This window comes from Numenius arquata, chromosome 1 (genome assembly GCF_964106895.1).
Source record: "Numenius arquata chromosome 1, bNumArq3.hap1.1, whole genome shotgun sequence".
Taxonomy (NCBI): Eukaryota; Metazoa; Chordata; class Aves; order Charadriiformes; family Scolopacidae; genus Numenius; species Numenius arquata.
In genome coordinates this window covers 69,200,012-69,226,764 of record NC_133576.1, presented here as the reverse complement: position 1 = coordinate 69,226,764, position 26,753 = coordinate 69,200,012, and the positions used below count along the sequence as shown (strand labels likewise).

Genomic DNA, 26,753 nt, shown 5'->3' with positions numbered 1-26,753 from the left:
GCAATCACTTATCCTGAGTCAACCTGCTTTAGGAGCCTAATCAGTGCACCATCTTCAGTAATTGCTAATCTGCAACTGAAAGGCTTTAAGAGTGAGAGGCAGAAATGCAGATGTAATTAGAATTCTGTTTATGTGGCAGAAAAAACAGTGAAAAAAACCAGAAAAAAAACCTGAGGAGCCTTTTAAAAATGCTGTTGGAGGTTTTCCCAACTGTGATTTCTGCCTACAGAATGCGTATAAAAAAATAAACTGCCAGCTGAAATACATTACAGCAAGGAAGTAGCTGGTATGGCACTGACTGAAAATCGTCATTGTGAGATGGTAGAAAAACCACAGTTATCCTGGAGGTCTATGCAACAAAGCATAGAATTTGGAATTGCTGGCTAATTTTTTTACTAAATTCAAAATCAAACCCCTTAGTTGTTAGGTTTTAAGTTTTTAGTTTTAGCTTTTAAGGTTTCCTAATTACCTTCACAACTTCTTAAAAGAATTAGTAATCCTTTTTGGATGTCCTTGCTAGGGGAGCTTTCTGTTTAAGCCTACAACTGAATTAGTCCTCTGACCTTCTCTGGGAGTTGTGTTCAGGTTGTTAACGTTTGCACATATCTGTGGAAGGTAGGGTGTGCCAGTGCCTTATTGGAGGAGGATGAAGTAGGTAGACATCCATCTGCACAGGGCAGTGAGATGAACTGAAGACCTGTAGTGATGCAAAAGAAATAAATGCTTGGGGAAATGAGCAAGCGCATTTAGTTATTATCACGCAAAATATAAAACAGTGAACGTTGATGATTACCTAATTGGAGGGCTAATTGTAGGCCCATATTTTACTTAGTTTACTCAGTTCGTTTTGCTGTACAGATTAAAGCATGGGTTAAGAAAAGTCTTCCTCTTCAGGGTGGCACTCAGTTTTCCTCTAAAGATATTAAAAATGAGGAATGTATCATTTACTTTGGTTTTTTATTTGTTTGTTTGTTTGTTTTTTCTAATAAGTAATTGCTTTGACTTAAAATATTGTATCTGTTTTCTATTTTGAACTTGTCAGGCATAACAGTCAACCGTAATTTCACATTATGTTTTTTCTCACTGAATTATAAAGCTATTTACAACAAGATGTCACTTAGTAAAATGACTTTTTCAGGGTCGCCTATCCACTTCTCATTAGATCACCTTAGGTCTACTAGGGTCGTGGTGTTACTGCTCTCCAAGCACGATAGCTTCCAGGGCAGTTTGGAGCATTCTGTTAATACCCGTAACATTTTAATCGAAAATATTTCTTTCCCTAAGTGTCACAATCTGGCCTTTGAGAGGGATGGAGAACATTTAATATCATACTAAATATTTCTGTTTCTGCATATGAATGGATTTCAGATTCTGCAGAGAGATAAAGCCATATTCATTGCTAAGGATACACACTCATCAAGAATATACTTTTAAAAGTACTGTGTTTCCCTTAGGATGAGCTGGAATGTGCAAGGCTTATACTTGTTTGTGATCCCGTTGAATGGTCACCATGTGATAAAAGTACCAAATAATTAACAAGCATAACATGTTTTGTAAAGCATGTTTATTTGGGTGGAAAGGGACCTCTAGTGGCTCATTGAATCTGTTCTTTCTGAAAAATGCATTTCATGTACAATTGATTTAACTATTCCTAATTAAATATTTATAGCTGAGACTTGATTCCTTAAAAGAACAGAAATTCTGGATCTCCCTTGGCGGTTTCTTCTATTTCCTGATGTCCTAATTCTTACACTCCTCATTCTTCCTCACTGTTTAAGGATCACTAATCGCTGACTGTTGATACCTTTTTTGCATTCCTATGTTTCCTAAACAGCTTGGCATTCCATGTCTTTGTTCTAGTGTCTCTTTAGGGAGACAAGGCAAAACAAGCATGCCAAATAGCACCACAACAAAAAAGTTATAACTACCTAGAAATGTTTGGTCAAATTTTCCATCGTCATCAGTGAAGTAACCTGTTGGACAAACAGTGTGTAGCTACAATAAGTTAGACTTTCATAAAAGTGGACTGTGGTTTAGACAGAAGGAGCTTGTTGGCACTGACAGCCTGGAAAAATCAGTGGTTTCTTGGCTCTGGAGGCATCAGGGTTGTGAAAAGCCAAAGTCAGAGCCAAGATACATGGAGATCTGTGGATAGTCTTCCAATGTACTCTCACTCACAGTAGGAAAATGCAAAAAGTAATCCCTTTGAAAAAGAATTTTAAAATGCAGCAGGTAGTGGCAGGGAGAAACAAAGTCTCCTTCACCTCACGCGGTTTAATGCATTGCTTTCAACAGAAGCAGAGCTGAACAGGGTGAAAATCCCTGAGAATCAGACGGGGCTCTTTAGTAATAAAAATACTGGAGAACAATATCTCAGAAACGGGCACTCTGACAGTGTCTGTGACAATCACACTGAACACCTAAAGGCTGTGTGAGAGGAAGGAGAGGTGGATTTGAATTTAGACAATATTTCTGAGCCATCTGAATTCTGCAGGACTCGGCATCCTCATTGTGGATGCCTGTGCCGTCTTTAGTATTTGGATTAAAGCAGAGTGCTGGAAGTTGCCCAAGTTATTAGTCAAGCATTACAAATTAGTTGATAATAAATATTCAGCAGCAGCTGTCCCTTTGGAGCCTGAGGAATTAAGTAAATGGTTTACCTAAATACCTTTTTTGTGTCTGTGGAGATGTAAGTCTTTGCACTCAAATCAGCCTTTGTTAGGTTGTACTTCAAGCAGTCAGTTAAGCGGTATGAAGAGCCTCTGGTTTGGACTGAGTTTAAAAACAGAACTGTTGATATAATTTATATTCTATAGGAGTAAAGAATAAACTAGAAAACCCTCACATATCTCCCATTTAAAATATCTCTTTGCCTTTTTGTGTGTGTGTTTTACATATTTTTAGGACTTATTTTTTTTTAGGGTTGTTTGTGATTTTTGTGTGTGAGAAGAGTTTGTGGTAGTTATAGTGAAACTGGGAACAAACAATTTAGTCAAAGTTATTCCCATCTTTTCCATCATTATTGACTGTTAGGGAAAATCAAGTATCAAAATCAAATACATCTTTTTAGGAAGAAAAATATCGTCAGACAAGGAAGCAGGTCATACATACCCTAGCAAGCAGGGGGTTTTAGGATCATATGAGTTATGGTTGTTTTTCAGAACAGTCTGTAGATCTGTGTAAAAGTTTGAGATTTCAAGCTGTGTGTTTTTATCATTCAAAGGAACTGTACAAGAGATGGATTCTTCCAAGTTGTTTACGAGGTAATAGGCTAATAAATATGTGTTTTAAAAATTAATGGGGAAACTTATTTATTTAGCTTTGAATTTGCTTATTATTTATATTTAGAAATATTATTATGAACTGTATGCAGACAATACTAGACTTTTTCTAGAATTAATTTGCTATTGTTGTGGTAAATATAAATTATAGTGTTATTCTCAAAGATTATTAAAATGTACTTATAAAAATACTCAGAGACTTTTCAATATTAGAAAGAAAATGTTTTTATATCATCAGTTTTCTGAATTTTCTCAGGAAAACAAAATGTAAGATATTCGTTCACATTCTGACATATGCGTGCAATATTCTGATTGTCTCAAAACTTCCTGTAAGAGAGATGCCGTGAATGGGAAGAAATTCTTTCTTGTTAAAAAAAAGAAAAAACAAAGCAACAGGGATTCCGGAACATGATTTCATTAAAGGCAAATAACACTGAGACTCCATACAATGTTAGTGCGAGACATAAAAGGCTTTAAGGTAAAAGAATATGGTGAATGTAAAGTCAAGTACGCAGAAGCTCGGAAAGCCTGACAGTGTATTTTTACAGAGAGCCACTTGGGATTTGTCAGTCTTGAACTATTTTTCACATACTGTGTTTCCCACAGCCCTCTTCCTCAGTTGTTGCGTGAGATCTGTGGTGCTTTTTGCATTCTTCATTCAGTTACTACTAATTGCAGTCACTGACTTCAACTAGGAGTTGAGCTGGTCCACATACAGCGAGCCCCATTGGTATTTCAGTTCTCACCGTCTGGTGCATGGTCCCCCAGACTTATTTATGAGCAATTCAGCAGTAAGCTCCAGTGTTATGTGCGGCTGTGGTATGTTACAGGAGCTGTAGTCTGGGCAGTTGGGCCCCAAAGAGGAGAATTAGGGTATGAAGAACTCAAACTAGTAGAGCAGAATGATGGATAGTGGCAGCTCTGGAAAACATGGTTTAATATTTTGCTAAGCTGGAATGTTTTAGAACGGCTGAAAATTTTAATTTTTGATTTATAGCTTGTAAATAAACATTTTTTCTAGACACTCCAAGATTTTTTTTAAAATTCTTTGGTTCTGTATTTGATTTGTTTAATCAGTTATTCCATACAGTGAGGTACTTTTAATGAAAATAAGATTATTGTGAAGACCCACCTAACTGGACAAAATGGATGTGTGTAGCACCTTCACTTATTCTGCAAAATCAATCGATTTTTCCTAACCTCATCCTTGAATATGAATTGTACAACTTTATAAAATGTTTTTTTTAGGAAAATAGCAGCCAGAGCTATAATTCATGTAAGTGAACTCCTGCCTGAACACTTGAAAATATAGGTATTGTTATGACCACGTAAAACAGGATTTTATAGTGAAAACTCTTAGACTATCTTATCCATAAGTACTTCCTGTAACATAACTTCCTCTCTTTATAATTATTCTGAATGTTTAAAATAATTCCAGTTTACTGTGAATTATTGACAGGGGTCATAACATTACCTTGCCTAAATTTTTAGCTAATTAGTTAATTCCAAAAGATAGTTTGAGGGTGACTGGCTTAGTTGTTGTGGAAAAAATAATTGTATCGAATTACAGGGTCCTGAAGAACAAACTGTGAAGTCAAAGTCTAAAAAAAGACAAAAAGGCCAAGTATTTGTGGCTCACAAAAGGCAAAAGGTGATTGCAAGATCAGACGTCACGGGATTTTATTATCCAGGTATATATTTTTGTCCACATTTCAAATATTATTTAGAGTTTCTTAATACTGATAAAACATTAGTTTTGGTCATAATTAACTACTTCTGCCTTAATCAGATTTAATATTACATGTGCATATTCATGAAAAATCAATATATGTCTTTTCTGTGCACATATATACTTTTATAAAAAGATTTGCATTTTGTAAAGTGAGAAAGCAATGATACATTTATATAAGAAGAGTATAGAAGGAAATCCTTAAGATGATCCAAAACGTCCCTTCCAACCTAGGCAATTCTATGATTCTATGATTATAAGTAACTGAGTATCCGAGAGTATCAATCTATCCCTCTTCGATGTCTCCCTTGAATGTTTCTGTTGAGCGTTTGGCAAAAGCCAAGTCTTTGTGTGTATTCAAAGAATTCATTAAATGTTTCTGCCTCTTTGCTGAGTTTTGGGCCAGAATGATTAGTAGGTAAAATTGTGTCCTGTTGATTCACAAAGAAAAAAAAATAATCCTGTGTGTGTGTGTTTATTTTTGTGTTACCTTTACTTGTTTGTTTTTTAAAATTGCATATTCTTAACTGTGATAATAGTTTCATTATGTCATCAGTCATCCACCTGATCAGCTTACAGATTTTAGACCTGGGCTTGAAAATGATTCTTCATTTTATTTTCATGGCATTATTCATAATGGTTACTAAGACTGTGGTTTTTTTAGGTACAAATTTCTTTATTGCCCTAGCACAGCTTGCCCTAGCTAAATGAAAATGGAGAATGTATATTATAGACACGTTTGACCTCAGTGATGTGTCACGGCCTATAGGATCTTTAAACAATTTCCACAAGAGATAAAAGAAAAATTGTTTGAGTATTTTATTGTGTTGTTTTTTAGGAACAGTGATAAAGAATATCAGTTCTACCTGTGCACTTGTTGACTTCAGCAATGGGGAGACCTGGATTGTACCTGTGAAATTCACCATACCTGTGGGAGGTGCTATGCCATGCCCATATCTGCAGGTGAAAAATTGTATTTTTTTATGACAGCAAATACGCATTTTAGATTTTGTTCATTTGGTCACACATGGAATAAAGAATAGATTTTTAAATATTTTAAATGCATCTATTCATTTGAAAGAAGAGGTTTTAGTGATAGTAATATCATACCATTTTCAACATGTTATTTTTCAACTGTTTATAGCTTGTTTTCATTGTAGTCCTACTCCTTTGTTTAGTAGAAGTCTATATTATTTTCTTTATAAAAAATGAATATCTGGCTACGTCTAGAAGAAAGGTGAGCAGAATGATTGTTTCCTAGCGCGTAGATTACAAATCAAGGAGAGCCTTTTACACATAATGTGATGTGCAGCAGGTTATAAGCATTTGTTTTTCACAGAATATTTTAAATCCAGCAAATAACCTTATACTAAGGCAAATAACAGTAATGAAAAAAATAATTAATTCATATTCCATTTCTACTTTTATTTAAAATTTATCAGCTGACTATCTGTAATCACAGTTGGTTTTTCAGATGATTCTTATTTTACACAGAAGAGTGATGATGGATACAGAAAGGGTACAGAATTCACTCATCTGTTTTGAATACAAAAAGCATTTTTATAACTGTTTTGTTACCCTTAAAGCTTTTTTTTTTCCCTTTGAAATGAAGGCAAATATGGATCAGGTAGTTCCTGATATTCTGTAGGGGGGGAATTTAATTCTAGAGAAGATCTGCAGAATTTGATAGAAAATTGTGACTTCTGTGTCAGTTTTTGGAATTCCCAAGGTTGGTTAAAAACTTACTAAAAATTTATAAATTTGCGCAAAGTCCAAGGGAATGAAGAGTTGTAAGACTTTCCTCATTCAGTTTGACTTTGTAGTTGAGCCAGAATTCAGTGGAAATTGTGAGTTATCAGTACATGCAAGGACCAAATTTTTATTCTTTTCTTTTAGAGATCCATATTAAAGCATAGGAACGTGTTAGAATGGTGATTCATGTAAAAACATCTTTGTATTTACCTTTTATGTCTCGTAAAACTTACAAGTTACACGGTTCTTGCAAACCGATGCTTTCCTGGTATGCAGGTTGGAGACTATGTGTTTGCCAGAACAGGCACACAGACAGGAAATGAATATTATGCACCTGCCATTGTCATAGCAACGCCAGAGAGGGTGGAACCAGGTGATAAACTCTACACAGTTCTGATGTTCAACAACAGGAAAGTAAGTAGACCTAGAAGATGATACCAATTTGGCAATGGTATGACCATTGTTCTGTTTCTGATGAGGCAGATATAATTTTCCAAGCTAATAAGCACACTGTCCCAGTCCCTGTCTCCAGCTAACCAGATTTGAGGGCTCAATGAAGAGCTCTTGTAACAGACATGAACCAGGAATTCTGTAGGATATTTTTTTCTTAAATCATACTGGTTTTTCCTCTATAATACATTTGGTGGCTTTCACAAGCTCCATGCTGCTCAAAATGAGAAACACAGGGTGTTTTATCACACTCAGTGTAGTCTTCAGTTCATTTCATTATGTATGTTTGTTTGTAAGCCATTATGATAATTTCACTATATTTTTCATAGTGCATATTAAGAAAATGTACTTTGCACTTGAAACTTTTATCATTGATGTTTAGAAGTTGATTATAGTAACATTAAGTTGACTTTTTATACATATGTATCTTCATTGTTTTTGAGATTTAGATTTAAATTAGATGAATGTTGATTGTGTTATTGCAGGAACAATGTGTAAGAAGTGGGCTTATTAAAATCAGCCAGACAAAGTATGCCTTTTCCTGTCGGTATATAAAAATGGTGCAGATGGTGGATTATATGACGTGAGTATGCTTGAATGTAAATTTATAAAAGTTATTTTATGAGAATTGTAAATGTTGCATTATGCTGTCAGATTTTGGTATGTAGTACTCTAGTTGTTGTGAACTGACTTGCTCTATACATGCAACCAAGGGATTTGACCCACAAGCATGTCAATTAGAAGAGCATTAATGGTCTGTCCTACCATTTTATTATATGGCAATTTATTGCCCTGTTTTCACTGTGGAAACATTGGTAGGATGTGATGGTTTGAAGCTTAGCCACAGGAAGCTGTTAGAGGATTGCTGAAAGGGGAGACGGGCTTTCTATTTGTTGTAGACCTTATTTTTCTGTTAAGATATACATGGTGATGTAAAGCTATACATTAAATCGCAAGTTGTTTCTAAGATACTGTATCTTCTACGGGCCTTAAATCTGGGGAATGATGGGGAGAGAGCATGTAGGATAAATACGAGCCCCTGCTTAAGTTCTGCAGAACTACGTACAGCAGGGGTAACATTTTTCCGATGCGAAGTGTGTGCTGAATGTGCAATGGTTCCAAGTGAATGTGGATTATGTTTTCATCTTGTATTAAGTTCTAATAGCATTGGATTGTGATAACCTTCAGAGCACCAACAAACTCTGACAGCTAGCACCAACAGATCTTAGGAAGCAGAATAAGATCACAATAATCATCTAGTGATATTTCTCCAGAATACATTCCTAACCTCCAGCAATTTGTGATTTAAGGATTTTCTGAAGCAGAATTGGAGTCTCTGCCAGCCTTGATGGATTTTTCTTCCACAAATTTGTGTGGTTATTTTTTGAAGCATGTAAACCTTTATCATCCATAGCCTTTTCCCAGAAGGAGCTATACATTTTCATGTTTTGTATGAGAAAACATATACTTTTGATTTGAAACTTCTATCTGCCTTGACATCGCATGGGGATTCTAGACTGAAGGGTTTCCTCTTCTCTGTATGTCAACATAGTATGGGCATCACTGCCAAAGAATTGTATAATCTCTGTCATGGGAGATTTATTCCCAAGAGGTTGCACAAACAGGACAAATCTCACCTTTAAAGGCAATTTCAGAAGTTCTTTGTTTTTATTGAAATGTTCTAATATGATGATCAGTGTTAAAGATTATATCTAAAAATGGTGGGTGAGTGTACCAGTTGTGGGCTGATCTATGGATTACCTGAGAATGATGGACCAAAAAAGCAACACTGATTCAAGCCCTCTTTCCCACGCATTTTCTAATAGTGATTCCAGCACAGTTTGTAGCTTGTTCTTCTGCCAGTTTGCAGCCACAGCACATAAACAAATGGATACCCCCACTTAACTGAGCAGAATTCCAAGTCTGGAAATGCATCAATGCCTTTTTTCCAGGCCAGATCACCTATGTGATAGTAGCCTCTTTTCACTGAAAAGTAAACCTGAAGACCATGGTTTCCTACTTAATACATACAACCAGTTGAAAACAGGCAGGTATATAATTGAGCTGAGTTCCAGCAAAATCAGTGGAAGCTTTTCCCTTCCACTGAGTTGGATTATATTCTAAATGAAGTACCTTATTAAGAAAAGATGTGACTAAATGCATAAACAATAAGAGTGGCTTCTATTCTACATGCTTTTTTTCATGACTGAGTGCTTTAATATCAAATTTAATATTAATTCTCCAAACAGACTTTATTGGCAAGATGACTTACTGTTGTTAGTACAAATGATGAGAAAATTGAGTTATTCACTGGCAAACAGAGGAATTCTTTGGAGAAGTGACTGAAATGAATGCATTAATTTTTTGCAAACGAGAAATAAATGTACTCATTAGATCTAAATTTTAGATGAAGTGATATCAAATCTGGCACATCTCTAGGTAAAATAGTATGTCAAACTGCATATTCAAGTCATATTAAATGTGAATTTCTAGAAAGTGTTTCCAGCTATTAAACACTGATTTGGTTATAAATGCACTGGCCAATTTGTATAGCAGATGATTGAAATTAATGAAATCTAAATAAAATATTCCAGACAATATTGTTGCCACAGCACAAAATAATGGACTCTCAGTTAAGGCATTCATTTTATCCCCCTTAAACCAAACTAAAACAGTTTCTAGCATGACCTGGAATAGAGCACAAATTTTGCAAGCACACTGATTGAGCATACCAATGTGTTACACTTGCTTTAATGTCTGAAGTTTTCACTACATCATTTCTGGTTTTTCTTGCAGCAGTTGTAGATTTTAGAAACAAACCACCATATTTGAAATGACAATATTTTTACTGCAAAATGTCTCTATTTTTGAGGATAGCACTATTCAGATTGTCCTCACATTACCCCCATTAAAGGAACAAGTGCCTCCAAACAATGCTATTTCAAATGCTGTTACTTGCATCTGATTGCTAGTGTTTTAAGGACACCAAGGCCCAGATACACAAAGGAACGACATGGGGCTCAGAGCAGTAACATCTGAGCATTTGGCAGCTCTGAGAATGCAATTTAGATGCTTTGGCTCCATGGATGTATACTGAATGTTGAGATTTATAGCCCAGAGTGCAATGAAATGTGTAAAACAGCTAATAAGAAATGACAGAGAGAGCTGAGCATGTAAAACTGAGACTCTCTTAACTTAGATACCCACTTACAGCCCTGAACTAGACATATTTGAGCCTTTGGGATTCCCAGGGTCCTCTGTTGGCGTAGGATAAACTACATAAATAGAAATTTTTAGCATATTGGCAACATAGGCCTAATCCCCAGGTACCCAGATGAAGTGCATTGGTGTGCCAATAAAAACCTTGGTGATCACTACTGATCCACAGTATTCCACAATTCTGCTGCCAGAATCACAGCACCTTCTTTTTCACACTCCCAACTTTATCATCTACTGCAATATATTTATCTTCATATTTTTCCACATTATGTATCATATCTGGTTCTGCTGAATTTTTAGTCTGTTTTTCAAGAATTAGCAATAAAAGCCTGATGCTATAGAGCTTTTATAATTAAGAGTCTTTTAAGTTTCCTACTTCTTGGATCTGTAACTCTTTACAGTAAATGGCTTTGTAAGATTTGAGTATACAGTCCCTTACAATGCATTTACTAATTCAGAATGTTTATCTTCTGCTTGTAACATTCTCAGGTACGTTTTGAGTTCTCTGTAAAGCCATGTACTTGTAAAGTGAAATCTCATTTCTTTCTTGCTGCTTAACGTGTCACTTTAGTATCGCATAGACATACATAATGTCCTCTTCTGGGCATTGACTCAGTGGCTGCATCATAAAAAGCTGGTGCTGTCCATGATTTTACTTTATATTTGTTTCTTTGTGTAACCAGTATGCCATGTTGAGTGATTGTTTTGCTTTTGTGAGGAGGTGTGTATGTTTAAAGCCATCAAACAACTGTTTCATTCGTTACACGTTAATCAGTTATGAGTATTAGAAATTCTATGGCAATGCTCCAGCCCAGATTGAATTGGAGTTTCCAGTAGAGGTCCTACCTTTCAGGGGAAATGGAAGTGTGCTTCGCACTGAAACTTATTATTTATTATATTCTAAAATAGATGCCTACCTTCTATATCATACTTATCAGAGGGGAACAGTGCAGCATATTGCTCATTGGTGCATGCAGATATAATAAGAACATGCTGATATTGTTGATAGAAACAACACTTGAAAGTTGAAAGGAAACAAGAAGTTTGAATGCAATGCGATATTAGAAGCTCAAAAAGATACAATCTTTGTGTGCTAAGTTTTGTAGAAGTAAGCGACTAAAAAGTAAAAGGGATAGCCCAGGGTCCCCTGTTGCCAAGGGGTCCACAGTGCACACAGATGTTGTATTACAATACTTTGGCTGAATCTTTAGCTCTGGGTTCTTTGGGATTGTCTTTTGATGTTTAAGTGGTGTGTACTAGGGGTCATGCTTCATCCACTAATCATTAGAGGTACTAATGCAGCTCTCATAATTTTAATAATGGATGCTAACATCTGTTTGGGGTGTTTTCCTACCATCACAGTGGAAGGAAAGACTTATGGCAGAACAAGCAGTCTGCAAATGTAACTAACAAATTCCATATGCAAAGTAAAACACCACAGGCTCTGGGTCCACACCATAAAAGACAATTTTTGCCCAAATCTTTTTGGGGCCATAAGAGGTAGACAGAACTAGGGGCCAGAGACAGAAGGGTATTTAGGAGCCTTTCTCTTGTCAGTAAAGCTGGGTGCCTAAATATTTGTTTCAATTTTAGGTACCAAAGCACTTCTGATAATTTGGGCCTTAGTGCAGTGAAAGGAGACATCTGTAACTGTGTTTTGCTTCATAACTATTCTACAAATTTTAGAAATCTTAAGAGCGGGCTGGTGGTGGACTGTCTATGAAGGATACTAAGGGTATGAATTCTTGCTGAATCATACTAGAATTGAGATTACCAGGAATACTATCCAGATTTTTTTAAAGAGGAAACATTGTATGCAATAGGCTAGCAAGATATACAGTACCTACAGAAATAAGAGAGTGAAACTGTGCATGCTGTGTTTTAGGTTCTTCTTTACTTATTTTATAAATAAAAAGGAAGCTGAATTGTAAGACATTTATAGCCCTGTCAAATGGTCAAGGGTGTGATAAGCCTTTCCCTTGTTAGTACTGGGAGGTGTGGGAAAAGGGGAAATCTATGTCATATAAAAAAGGATTTAAAATAGTATATGATATGTGCGCTTTTAGCTTAGTGAATTTCCTTCTCTGATTTTCTAGCCTGGACAGAGAGACCACAAAGCCCTATCCTCACTCATCTGTGGAAGATGAAGGAGGAGAAGAAGCAAAGGAAACTATTGTGAAAGAAGATAAGGGAAAAAAGAAAAAGAAGAGAAGAGCTGAAGACAAAAGACATCCCAGGGAGAGGATGTCAGACTCTGATGATGTTTTGTTTGTCTCCAGAAGGAAAGTAAAAGAGAGAGAAAGAAATTCACTGTCTAGCAATGAAAAAGAATTTGAAGGTAAAGAAGTAGCTCTGGAAAATCATAAATATTATGGATTAAACAGTTCTGGTGGGCCTTGTTTATCCCCACACAAGGCCTGGGTTTATCCCCACACAAGGAACAAGGGTTCTGCATTATCTTTTCTGGATGCTTTCACATGTCCTTTGTGATGGGGTTCTTTCACCTCCTTTGGAAACCATTCTTCACACTGATCATTCTCAGCATGTGTTTCCACAGCAAAGGAAAGAACTGAATAAAGCATGTTCCAGCATGTGCTGTCTTAATTTCCCTAACACTTATAGTAGCAACAAAGATGCAGTAACACCAACCCTAGTACCTGCTAGAAAGGAGAATATGTATTCCAGGACCTCTACTGTTTGTTACTTATTAGATTAAAGGTATGTCTATATTGCAGGCATTGAATTATTGCATATAGAGCTTGATGCTTCAGAGGTTAAAGAGTTTTTAGTGTCTGAGCTAGCTTATTTAAAGCTGACATCAGTATTAACGCTCCCTGTCACTCTGCAGCAGAGACTTGTGCTAGTGTAGGTATGCCATTACATGCCACATTCAACTCTTCATTTTAAAGATCCTACTGTCAGTAGAAAGATAACAAGATTTTTTCCATACCTGCTAGTTGTATCTCCTTGTACTAAACATGTTCTCAACATCTGCATTAATTATTTACTTCCAGAAGCAGTGAATTATAGATTCACTCAGTCATCATGCTGTCAATCAACTTGATTTGGCTCCTCTGAACTTTCCTTCTATGTTCTCACTCATCTTTTAAAGATTGCAAATTCCACTTACATTGCTTATAATGGGTATTATGGTGCCACTGCATTTTTGGAATGGCCTGGTCAGAATGTGACCAGCAAGTCCTGTTACTGATTCCATGCAGGTTGAAGGAAATACTAAATGAGAGCAGTGGCTATCTAGCACTTGAATCCTGCCTAGCTTTACCAAATAATCTCATAGTACTCTATTGAGACTCTAACAAGACTTCAAGGTGGTATGCAGGTCAAACATACTAAAGAGGGAACCTTGTCCTCTTCTGATGACACCGTGCACTTTGGATATGACTTTTTTTAAGCTTAAATGTATTTTCATTTAGAGGTCCTCTGTGTTTTATCAGAAAAGGGAAAGTCAGAGAGCTGATGGAGGTGTTAAATAAGACTGTATGGTCATGCTCACAGAGTTTTGTCAGATAACTATCCAGTCTCTGTATGTGATTGTGTATTTGGGTGCACCCTCTCTGGGTGATATTTGTTCCATTTTCAAACTATGCTAAGTATTTAATAGCATTTTGTGTATATAATTTTGTAAATTATATCGAATGTGTTACTTGACCCCTGACACACATCTATTTTAATGGTGTTAATACTGGACATAATTTTAAAGGGTGAAGACAGTAAAGAATACAAATTTGCCTGGCATTGTTTTTTCCTTCTGCTCAAGGTTCAAGTCTAGTATGAACTGTTAGTTTACACTTACTGCCTGGCAGTCCAATATGTGCTGTGGACCAGGCTTGTGAGATTCACCTATACAGGTTAACACTTACCCTCAGAAGTTGTCATATTTAATTATATCGATATGAATAAGTGTTGAATAGCATGAGTGAGGTGTTGGAAAGCTCTACTGTGCCATAGAATTGTTCAGTTAGTCTCTATGGACAAGATATAGAAAATCTTTGGTACCTAGTAATGCACTTTCCCTTCAAGGAGTTTTCATAATGCTCAAAGAAGGCTGGATATTCAAGTCAGGAGCCTAAATTGCAGAAGTACTTATGAGCTGAAACACCCTGTTTTCATCTTCAGACACCTACGTAACCCTGAAATCTTGATTATTGCCCTTCGTATGCTGCACACACAAATGTTCATCAGAGTGATCCCTTACCTGATTTTCGTTGTAGTTGTTTCCAATACTTCTTGAGTATTTGTAACAAAGGCAGATTTTTTTAAAAATAGTCAGCATCTCGGAGAAATGTTCTGAATACCTATAAATACCATTAACAGTTAAAACTAATAACTTTGGTAGTTAAATATCTTTTACAGTAACTAGGTTATACTTATTTCTTCAAGATTTCTAAAAGCAGTCTGTAAAACTGGGAAATGTTTTATCTGAAAGATGCATAATCTTCTCACATATTCTCTTTCTTGTAATATCTAGTACCTGAATAACTTTCAAAAAAGCTCAGTACTCGTGATCTATTTGCCTGAAGTAAAGGTTTTTTCTTCATATTTATGCACAATAGTTTTCTGTGAATGTTAGTATGTGTGTAATGTGTTAAAAGCATTCCATGCCATCAGCAATTTCTACATTTCATTTCCAAAGGTTTGTCTTGTCACTTCTTATGAACTCTCCAGATAAATATATATTTTTTTAATAAGCTGATTGGGCTGTGTTTTGTAACTACTCCATGTGTTAATCAACACTTCTTCCTATAGTTCTGCTGGCTTCATATAACAGTTGTCTGTTAAGTGAGGAAGTAAGTACTCCTGACCTTGAATGACCATTGTCCAATATAGAGATGGATTTTTGTGCTCCCCTAGATAATGTGGATTCAGCTACATCGCTCTTATATAGGTGGTTGATGAAGCCTTGTATTTACATGAAGCCTTATACTTCCACAGAGCTGTGAGTCCTGTATGAAATAATGGAGCATTTTGGAATGTTTGTGGTTTGGTTTGTGCTCAACTAAAATATTCCTGGTTGTTAGGAGGAATCAGCAACCTGTTCCTGTTGTTCCCACTCATGGAAACAACTTTAACAGGAGTGAATAAAGATTTAGTGATTGTGTTAGCTAGTTAGCATATGTTGGCTTCGTTATTGTTTTGATGTGTAATTTTGTCTTATTTATTCCAGAACTATTATATTTAACACATTATTTTTTAATGTATATGGTTGCTGCTCTTATTGTATTAGCTCTGTATGTTTATAAGGGAGTGAATGAAGTCCTGGCAAATTCTCATTGACTGTTAGTGGGCTCATGATTCTTTGTGTAAATAACTTGAATAATACTATTAGATTGAACAAGATCATCAATACTTAAATCCGTCATTGGTTATTGCAATCATTGTTTTTATAGATACTTTAAAAACGATGTATTTATTTCTATAGAAAAATTCTTCTCCCTGTCTTTCTAGTCTTCCCTCTGTTTGGTAATGCCTGAAATCAATGTTCATTTCACATGATTTCCTTGCTGATTTTCCATAATGGTGATCTAGTGAAAAACTAAATCAGAAAAAAAAATCAGAGTGAAGTACATGTATGATACACAGTGATAGACTGCATTGCCTGATGCATTAGCAAATCATAGCTAGCAGAGCCCAAATCTGCTTTTTAATTTTTAATAAGATGTAACTTGAAGTAATTGCACTGATAATTACTATAACTGCCACTGTGGAGTAGGTGGGAGACCTTTGAAAATGATAATTTTCTAGCCTTTTCTGTGGCAAATCTAGTTCCTCTGAATAGGGTTCAAGAGTGTAACAGCTGTGGCACCTGGCAGTCTAGTGGTTTAGCTGTATTTCCCACAGTAGGATTTCACATTTTTAGCACCCACTTGTTTTCCAATCTCATTTTCCAGTTAGTTCATTCAGCCTTTGGAGAAGGCTATCATAATAAAGCAGTGTTCCCATCTGTTGGTCATGGCTTGTTTAATAAGCAGTTGATGTCAATTCAGCTATGCTTGCATCTGTTACTTACTGCAGCTGTGTGTTGTTAAGGGCTCCCCAACAGCCTCCAGATTTAGCTTTTGTTTTTCTGTTGATAGCATGTTACAACTTGGCCTAAATGACTCTCTCTTCTGTCGGGGTTTCCACTTATTGAAAGAGGAAAATGTTTTAAACTTACTGTCTCTTTCCCCATAATGAATGAAACATGGAGACGTGCAAGGGAAGAAAGTGCAATTCCATTGGTGAAGAAGGCATCTGTTGAGATATCTGAGGGTGGAGAGGAAGGGCAATTCTGTCCAGAATGGTTTCTTTCAGCATCTTGGGAATGTACATAGAGGGCACATGCAGTGGGTAAAGAAAATAAACAGTGAATTGTGTGTGATGGGGAACACTCATTTAACAGTGCATGTTTCATTTCATTGAAGGTAGCATTATGGCCACGATACCTTTCAGTATTTTATTCCAGCAATGTTTTTGTACTGCAAACAGATACTGTCATCTTATAGGATACAGACAAGAAATTTCCTGACCCTCACACAGGTGAACTCCAGATTCCTGTCTCTTAGGTTGCCCAAGAAGAGTCAGAATGTTCCTTTTGTACATCTAAGTGCTGCTGTTATGCATGTGTGAGACAAATTTCAGAGGCATGCTTTTGATTTTTAAACCCTCAGCTTCAGGGTTTTCAGTGGTAGCTATGAATGATCAACGTTCCTAAAACTAAGCATACTTAAATCTCATACTCTCTATGTACTCAATCTGTGTTGTTGCTTCCCCACCCTGTATATCATGTTTTTATTCTTCAGATGCTTCCCACAGTTTTGTTTTCTACTACACCAGTGTTCCTTATATGATCATTTAAAGCCTCCAAGTCCCCCCTAAAGAAATACATGAAGCAAAATAGAGTATATGATTTTGTTTACTTTGTTTCTTCCTATTTTATTCTCTTTCATTTTTCCTCCAGCTTCTGGTTTTTTTTGCCAATCATTCATTATGATTGTCATAATTTTGTGCCAGAAGAATGCCTAGTAGTTGGTGGTGTCATTTGATATGATTGTAAAAAGTGACTTTTCAGTGACACAGTATTGTTAATAGCAAACCAGAGAAGATAAGCATGGCTGTACTGGGTCAGACAGCGGTCCATGCAGCTTGGATACTGTCCCCACCAGTGGCCAAAAGATGATTCCTGAGGAGGAGTAAGAACAAAGATTGGCATGTGAATAACAACAGCTACAAGCTTAGAAAATGGCAATACTTAAAAGGAGACTGGTTTGAACTTGTGAGGATGAGAACAAAAAGGAAAGCGGTGAAAAGCCTCTTTACACAACACTGTTGCTCTGTTGCCATACTCATGGAGTCATTTGTTCCATGATAAATTTCAGGGTGTGTGTTGGGGTGGTGTTGAATTGTTACACTCAAGGTGGGTTAATTTTTTCTCTAACTAAAGAGTATCTGTTCTCTCCTAGCATCTTCATTCTCCATTTCATCATCCTGGTGTTCATCAAGGCATCAAACTCCACAGTCTCTGAGCGCTTCAGCTACCAGCTCACCAAAACATCCCAGTTGCTTGCACAGTCCAGCTGTAGAAAAGTCTCCGGAGGCTGGCAAAAGCAACATCACCAGAGTTATTAGAGTCAACATTGAGCAGCAAGGATTGGCAAGACAGCATCAGCAGCACAGTGCAGAGCAAAGGAAGCCACGTTAAGGGTGCGTGATGGAGTTTGTGAGGAACGGATGAGGCTGCAGATAGGAAAGATTTTTAGCACCTGTAACTGAAATTTTATTTCTTGAATAAAAAATAAACTGGCTAGTTAATGCTAAGTTATTTATGATTTTGCAGACTTTCTTTGGAGGTATGAAAGAAAAGCAGTGTCAGAATTTCAGTTGTTCTACTGAAAAGTATCAATATTAGAAGAGAGAATGGAAAATTGTATTGTCTGAGTATCCTTTTTTTTGCAGTAGACCTATTTGATTTATTAACCATTGGCCTTTCTTATGAAATGCCTTTTTCCAAAACTCCTGTTTCACAGACTCAGTCTGCCAGGAATCTCGGAAGACCTGTTGCAGGGAGCCTACCTGGTTTTCCACTGGTGCTGACTTCTATATGTATCTGTCTTAAGCTTTTCCACTGATGGGGACTGTCCCATGAGAACACAGATGAGGTGCTTTGCCCTTGAAGACTAACTTTAGTAACACAGGGTTAGACCACAGGTTGAGTTCTTCTCTATGATACTGGATGTAAAGCCAGGGCTACTCTGAAGGCAGAGGAATTGCTTCAGTGTTATGGTACTATAAATGAAAGCAGGAATTGCACCTAGACACGTTTAGAAGCATCTTTACCCTTAGCTCCCAAATAACAGATAGGTGACTGAACCCAGTAAAAAAAAAAAAAAAAAATCCAAATAAAGATTCATTTTCTCTCTCTAACAAATTTAATGTGATATTCGCTGTCCAAGACATGACATTTGAAATGACAAAGAATCGGGAGAATGGAGTGTGTTTAGCACTTTATATCCTCACCTCAACCAAAGTATGACTTGTGGATGTAGTGACACAACTGTATGGTTGTCTAGGGCTTTCGGTTAGGAAGGTGAAGATAGATTCCTAATATTTTTGGCATATCAAAGTGATTGGATGTTAAAGATTCTCACAAGCTTGACTTTAGATACCCATGCAATTTCCAGGCAGAGGTATGTATTCATCTTTACATTTGAGGTAAAATGAAGTTGAAAAAATACACTTAACCAAACAGAAACAGAAGGTGGCCAATAAATGTATACACATGTATATATTGTAATCTAGTGGTACGTTTTTATTCTGTGAATTCCAGCTTTTACGATAGCCAATTTAATCACAGACCTTTTTTTGTGTTTCAGATAAATGACACATTTATAACTGGATCTGACTGCGAGGATATTCTTCTGCTTTGATGTAGCAGTAATATCTCAGGTCTTTTTTTTTTGCCCTTTGTTACCTCCTCCACACTTTGATTCTCTCTTTTTAGATGTCTTTTTCAGATTAAGACTATTCTTAGATTAATATTGCTTCATTATTGTGTTCCACATATCTTTCTGAATGAATTAACAAATATTAAAGATTGCTGCATGCTTAAACAAAGAGTAATAGAGACAATTTCACCTTACAAGACAGTGTCTGGCTGTCCTGGCTCCTCTGGATGCCTAGAGTGCGACGTCGTTACTGCAGATTTCAAATGGCAGTGACAGGGGTGCTGTAATAGCTGTACCAGCTGTACCCAGGGACTCTAGGGCCCTGACAGGCAGTGATATGGTGAGCCAAGGACATCTCTTGCAGCTGAGAATAGAATTCTGGATGTTGTTAGGGAGGCTTTTGCATAGATACATGGGGAAATAATTTCCATCAGTGGCAAAATGAGTGGTACAGAAATACAGAAGACATTTCCTCTGCTTAAGAAAGAATATTCTAAGTTGGGGTTGGTTGGAACCCAGGCGTTTTACCATACAGCTTCTCTTATGGTCTTTCTATGTATATGTGTCCATTTGGAATAATAGTGAGGAAGTGTCTTCTTTCAATGAGGGATCTCTAATTCGTGCAGCACACTTCTCCTGAACTCTAAATATTTCAGTTAACATGATGTAACCATATGATGGCAAGAACATTGACTTTTTGGCCCTGACATCTAATAGAGACAGAGCAATGAACAGAAGACGTTCCAAACACCGTGAAATGCTCAGCTCCCACCAAAGGTCTTTCTATGCTGCTAATACCTTGTTCTTCTGCGGTAGATTCCCAGTACAATGGAGTGCGTGAAACATTCTGTTTGGATTTTACAGACGCAGGAAGATCATGTTTGGTTTATTGCAAAGCTGGTAGAGTCTCCCTTGAGGCCAGTGTGGAGACAACATCTGAAGCTGCTTGTGGTGCTTATTCCCAAAACTCAAAGAGCTACCAGAGGAGGAGAAGGTTATTTTCATCATTTTCAGATGAATGGGTGTCCCCTGCTGTAGGAGAACTACAAGTACCATACTTAATACCCTGCTTCTCTTGGGCTCGATCTACTGGCTGTGCCTCTATATACAAGCACACTGAAAATCTCAAGCCCCGCTCTGTGCTTCACATTTTTAATAGCCATTAATTTGAAATGAGAATAGCCTCATGCCATCATTCAGGAGAGAGTACATAAAAAAAATTGTATTTGTGTAGTCGATGGAGGCAAACAGAGTCTTTGAGGATATATTTTAGACATCTCCTCTCGGGCACTTCCTTTAGGCATATTACAAGTGCCTACTCTAGGCAGCTAGTTCAGGTGTACACTTGGCCAGGAAAATCCTACCCACTGTCTGTGCAGAAAAGTATTTCCCAGGACAACACTGAGATATCAGTTTTGGGAAAATTTTGAGGGTTTTGATACCTGTTTCTGTCTCAGTGTGGAGCAGAAAAAAAGGCATACAGATATTTTTATTTAGTAAAGGAGAATTATGGAGTTTATGGAGAATGACCTTGCAGCCAGGATACTTCAATGGGATGTGAGAGAGATTGTTGAAATTTCTGCCTAGCCTGATTAGGGAAGACTCAAACCTGGAAAAAACTGTAATTCTGAAATGGTCTGTTCTGGAAGTTGCAGTTGGAGTAGTTCATGTTACCTTCTGTTCTGCAGCTCAGGCTCCTTACTTACTCCATGATGTTCTGGAGTTTTCTCTTAGAAAATGGTGCTGGCACACACACAGAGTCACTGGTTATAGGGAGTCACTGTTATAGGGAATCATCTGTTCTACCCAGAGGGAAAATTGGAAGTGATATCATTATACCACAGCATCCATGAAATTTTAAGCGAGGATAGCTGGGAAGAAGTATTTCTATTGTGGATATGAACAGCTTGGTTTTCTGGAGGAAATGGCACTACCAATGAACAGAAAAGCCCTATAAATTTGGGTAGAAAAGACATCTCAATGAAAAGTTTGTTGAACAGAAAATCTACTTTTCCCTCAAGTACAGCTTTCAATCGCATGAACTTTGGAACCTACAAGCTCACATTTTTAGAGAAGAAGATACATCTCAATCAGACTAATTCAGCATTGACATGACCATCTCACCTATGTCTCTTGTGACTACTGTGTATTTGAGGCTGAATGTGTGCAATTCCAATGACCTGAACCTGGAGTGTGGGCTAATTTTGCAAGTACATATTGGTCAATTATATGCAGATAGATTGTACACCACCCCACAGTGACAAAGACTGGTATTCCCTTGAAAAAATGTCTGAAGTTCCCTTAGCATTCCACTGGGTGCAATACAACTTTGTGAGAAATACAAACAGCAAGGTTAACCAAGCACAGGATCAAAACTGGCAGCACAGGTAGTCTGAATGGCAAATTTCTCTTCTGCATAAAGGGTGATCATCAATCATTGTTGGTCCTTAGACAAGCTACGTTTAAAGATTGATATATTATAGAGATATGGATGGTGATGAATGAGTTCCCTTTTCACTTGTTATTAAGGATCCATTTCACTGGTCCTTTCTGGGCACGCAGTCTGACCTCAAGAAGCACCTGTCATGGTGCACATTTATTAATTTTCCCTACTGCGGCCCACAAAACCTTTTTCCTGCCTGAGTTTGGTTAAACGTTTTGTTGCATTGCTTTGTGTTAAGCCTGGGGATTGTCAGGATGATTTATTCTTTTCATTGGAATGTTCCTATTGGTCCGTTTGTACAACACAAGCTCTGTCCTGAGTTCCACACCATGCTGCAGATGTCCAGGAAGGTTATACTTTCATATGCTTTCTTCTTTCCACTGCTCTGTTTTAAAGAGGCAGCTATTATTCTAGTGGTCTGTCAACAAGATGAATTTTCCAATTAGATTTGCCAGATGGCTGAGCTTGACCAGGACGGCCTAATTTCAGGCTCTGTCAACAGAGCATAACCAGATCACTGAAAATCCAGGTTGCTGGTTCCTTGCACTGCCTCATACAAAGTTGGCAGTGGTGGGCTTTGGGACTGGCCAAGGCTGTGCTCAGACTTCTTCTATGTGATTCTTTTCCAACCACTGAGATGGTACTTGCCCTATTCACTTCCCTCCACATTTCTGTTTCTTTTTGATACAGAAAAATAGCCTATAAAACAAACAAACAAACAAACAAACAAAAAACAAAAAACAACAACAACAACAAAAAGTTATATTCGCCCCCACCTGTATTTGTCATGCTGGATCAAACTCCGGACTCCAGGGATTGGGATTTGGCCCCTGACATTCAGCATTACATGCATTCATTGGTGCTGCATAAGAAAGTAAAGAAGATGTTTTCATATGGGACTGCTCAGTTGAGCAAAAGAAAGGTGTAGGAAGAGAAAACCTGCTAATTAACTGTCATATTGGTAGTGTGATCATGAAACTCCTGAGGTCCAAGGGAAGTGAGGATAAAGGGGAAATGAGTGTAAAGGCTTTTATGAGACCAGCTGAAGGAAGTGGAAAAGTTTTTGAGATTTAATTCCTTTAGAAAGTCATCAGTAACCTCCTACTCTGTTGTGGAACCATGAAATCAGATCAATGTCCTATCTTCCGTGTATAAGGACAGCTTCATGGAAAAAAGTTTATATAGGAAACTTTGAGTCAATCTGCACAGGTATGCAAAGGACCTTTTCCTCCATGGCTATTTCCTTACAGTTGGACTTGATGATCTTAAAGGTCTTTTCCAACCTAAGTGTTTTGTTGATTCTGTGATTCCTTTCTTGCCTAGTGAGAACACTGCTAGCTTGGCTGCTGCATAAATACAACTGAGTTCCAAAGGGCTCAGTCCTTTGATAAACGACACCATGAGAAATCACATAGCTGCTCTTAATCACACATTCATGCTGCTCCAAGTGCATCTGGGGTCACCTGTAACTACCTACTGTTGATAAATGGAGGTATTAGCATCAAACCTGAGGTTTTCCCCCCAGCTGTGAGATGCTTCTCCTGGGAGGAGGGGGTGGTTGGCAGAAAAGGTTGCAGGCTTTTATGCTGGCTACTCTTCAAAACCGAGCAGTTAACAATGACAGTCCTCCTCACGCTGGGCCTGGAGCCAGGCCAACAGCACTAAGCAAGTGCTGTCCCTGACCAAGTCACGAGATGAGGTTTGCCGAGGAAGCCTTGCTGCTTCTGGAGAGACACACCTCAAACGGGCTCAGTAGTACCAAGGTTCCAATTTAGTAGAAAACATGCTGAAGGGCAAAACCATGTGAAGGTTGATTTCAGCACATTGTAAGCTTGGTCTTCTAATTAAAGGGTTGAAAGAAAAGGTTAGAAGCAAACAAATACAAACACATCTGTGGCCTAAACTAAACACCAGCTCTTTTTGCCCAGTTCTTCTTCCACTCCAACCAGCTCTATTGCAGGGTCTAGCTCTGCAGTACGGGGCCCTTTGGTCTGTGGGACATTAGTTTCCCTGCTTGCTGAGGTGAAATGGGACTGTGTTTGCTGGGAACATGTTTGGAGCATGCCCAGAGAAGGGCAATGAAGCTGGTGAGGGGTCTAGAGCCCAAGTCTTACGAGGAGAAGCTGAGGGAACTGAGGTTGTTTAGCCTGGAGGAAAGGAGGGCTGAGGGGAGACCTTATCGCTTTCTACAACTGCCTGAAAGGAGGGTGTAGCGAGATGGGAGTCGGTCTCTTCTCCCAAGTAACAAGCAATAGGCCAAAAGGATGTATGCCAAGGGAGGTTTAGATTGGATATTAGGAAAAATTTCTTCACCGAAAGGGTTATCAAGCATTGGAACAGGCTGTTCAGGACAGTGGTTGAATCGCCATCCCTGGAGGTATTTAAAAGACGTGTAGATGGGATGCTGAGGGACATGGTTCAGTGGTGTTTTTGGCAGTGCCAGTGTGGTTAATGGTTGGGCTCGATGATCTTACAGGTCCCTTCCAACCTAGATGATTTTATGATTCTATGAGTGGTGATTTCTGATGGGCTGTGGTGTCCTTACATACCAGCAATCTGTAGGATTACCATTTCCCCATGCTCTTTCTGAGACAACATACTGTGAATCTACTCACTTTCCATGGCTAAAATGCAAAAACCAAATCTTTTACCAAGAAATGTGTGTTGGGAGTAAATTCAGGCAATGCAGCGAATACAGATGGGGAATATAGCTGAAAATGTTTTGGTTTATTTCTACTATTCTTCACATTTTTCATCTTCTCTGCCTGTCTGCAGAGCCTGGCTTTGTTCTGAAAGTCTTTTCCCACATACTGCATTCATTTACCACCCACAGATGCTGCCTGTTTATTCTTTCCTGTTGTTTTCATTGATCTAACATGAAAGTCACCTTGAACTGAAAGAGCTTTGCCCTTGCTAGGCGTACTAAAGTATTAAAAAATAGAAATATACAAATAAGTATACAAAGCACAGGGGCTAGGCAAGTTTTTGTAGGGATTGCTGTTGTAGGAGGTCATGGATACTGAATCTGAGTCACCCATAAAAAGGCAAGATGCTGTTGGATTGAATAGATAAGTCATAGAATGGTTGCAGACTAGATACCAAGGCAGGGTGTTACGGCTTTCAGTACTTATTTTGGTATCTGTATTTTTTTCTGAGCAGAAGCATATTGAGGTACTTACTGGCCAGTTTTTCATTCACATCAAGACTGGTGACATGGGGTCATATGTAACTTGCCTGTGGATATATTATAAGAGGTTTATCAGCAGAGAAAAAATGTTTCGCAAGTTCCTGCCAAGGTTTGCCATCAACCCTGCTTTTATGCAGCTGCTTTACAGCACGAAGGAAACTCAGACCTATCCTTGCCAAGGAAGAGGCAGCGCTTCAACTTGACAGCTTGGTACTGAGTGCTTAAATATTTTTTGGCACATGAATTTAGAAATATGTTTTCAGACAATTACATTGTGAGTATGCCTGCAGTGCTGGCAGCTGAGCGTTGGTCTGTTTGTTCTCTTAATTAAATATATGGCTAAATGCATTTAGCCATGTTAGCGTTGGCTGGGACAAGTGGTGCTGTGCTTGCTAGTCCCATGCAGCTCTGCCAGCCCTTGTGGTCAAAGAGCAGCTATACACTGTCACCGTGCGCTTTCATCCCGAGCACAAAAGCTACACATAGACTTCCTTCATGTCTTCCTTGTCAAAATTAAATTTCTTTGCCTCTTCTCTCTCCTTTTTGTACCATAGATCTTCTGCTTAATTCTGGCTGTAAGAGCAGCAGGAGGTGATTGTGTATTTTACTGCCACAGAGAAATGGGTTACACTCAAGAGAAAAGCTTAAGAGGATGTGCTTTCCAAATGGCACAAAAGAGCAAAGGCCCATTGTTTTCTGTAGTTGGTGGGCATTTTGGGCATCCTCCCTCTTATAAATGTGACACTTTGTGCAGGATGGAATCTAGTCCACCGAGAGGAACTTTCATAGTGACAAGCTGGTGGTTGACTAGTAATTTGTGGTCTATTTTTCTCCGTTTTCCAAGCCCACCTACTCTGTATTGCTTAAAAAGAGATCAGCGCATTCAAATAATGGTCTAACCAGTTTTAACCATAACCCATACCATCTGACCGCAAAAGTCTTGAAGTTCAGAGCATTCCAAAGCACTGAACACATTATTCCTCGCCTCCCACCATTGACTGTGTCTCCCACTGAAACTTTTGTTCCTGTATATATGTGAACCTGTGTGTATGTGGTTTGTATGTGCTTTGGCAAGCGCTTTTTAACTTCAAAGGAGTCAGGGAGAAGCTGAGAGGTCCATTCCACTCCTTCCCAGAAACTGGCAAAGACAAACGTGAGAATTTTCACGTAGTGGCTGAGGTGGAGTAGGTAATCAATAAGAAAGTTTTCTTTTATTATACATTGTATCTACATGCACTTATACTGTGATTTTGCCTTTTTTTCTTGAATTAAAGTATGAATACTTCTACAAGGGCTCCTTATAAGCTATATAATACTGAGCCTAATGGCATTGCAGTTTTGATCTTTCCAGCAGTGGCCCCAGATAACTTTGGGGCCCCCAGACAAATATACATGACTTCTGTTAATTCCCATAATATTCACCTGATACTTATCACTATATAATGCTTTAAAAAAGTGTCTCATTTTTGACCTAAATGGGTTTTTATGAACAAAACCATACAAAACAAAGTTAGCCAAGTCAGTGGTAAGACCCACACTTGAGAATTTTCGTTTGAGAGTTGAAATCTAAATGCAAACACTTGGTGAGGAGTATGTGTGTGTCCAGGATATCGATTTAGCATCTAACTGAGCTGAGCTGGAGGAAAATCCAGTGATTCAGGGTATCGATATGGTGGTCATGAATACTGTAGCCATAAATATGCTTCCTGAGGAAGTCTAAATAAATTAAGGAACTTTAAAAATCTTTCTC

General features: G+C 37.9%; 1 protein-coding gene across 1 annotated transcript in view; it reads left to right on the top strand.

The window, feature by feature from the left end:
* VWA3B (von Willebrand factor A domain containing 3B) overlaps positions 1-18,130 on the top strand; it is a 74,997-nt gene extending 56,867 nt beyond the window's left edge. Inside the window, exons 23-28 of the mRNA XM_074152505.1 lie at positions 4,852-4,972; positions 5,849-5,973; positions 7,039-7,176; positions 7,698-7,795; positions 12,528-12,769; positions 17,892-18,130. Of these exons, the coding sequence (XP_074008606.1) occupies positions 4,852-4,972; positions 5,849-5,973; positions 7,039-7,176; positions 7,698-7,795; positions 12,528-12,769; positions 17,892-18,130 (963 nt within the window). The remainder of the gene's footprint in view (positions 1-4,851; positions 4,973-5,848; positions 5,974-7,038; positions 7,177-7,697; positions 7,796-12,527; positions 12,770-17,891) is intronic.
* The last annotated feature ends 8,623 nt before the right edge of the window (positions 18,131-26,753 follow it).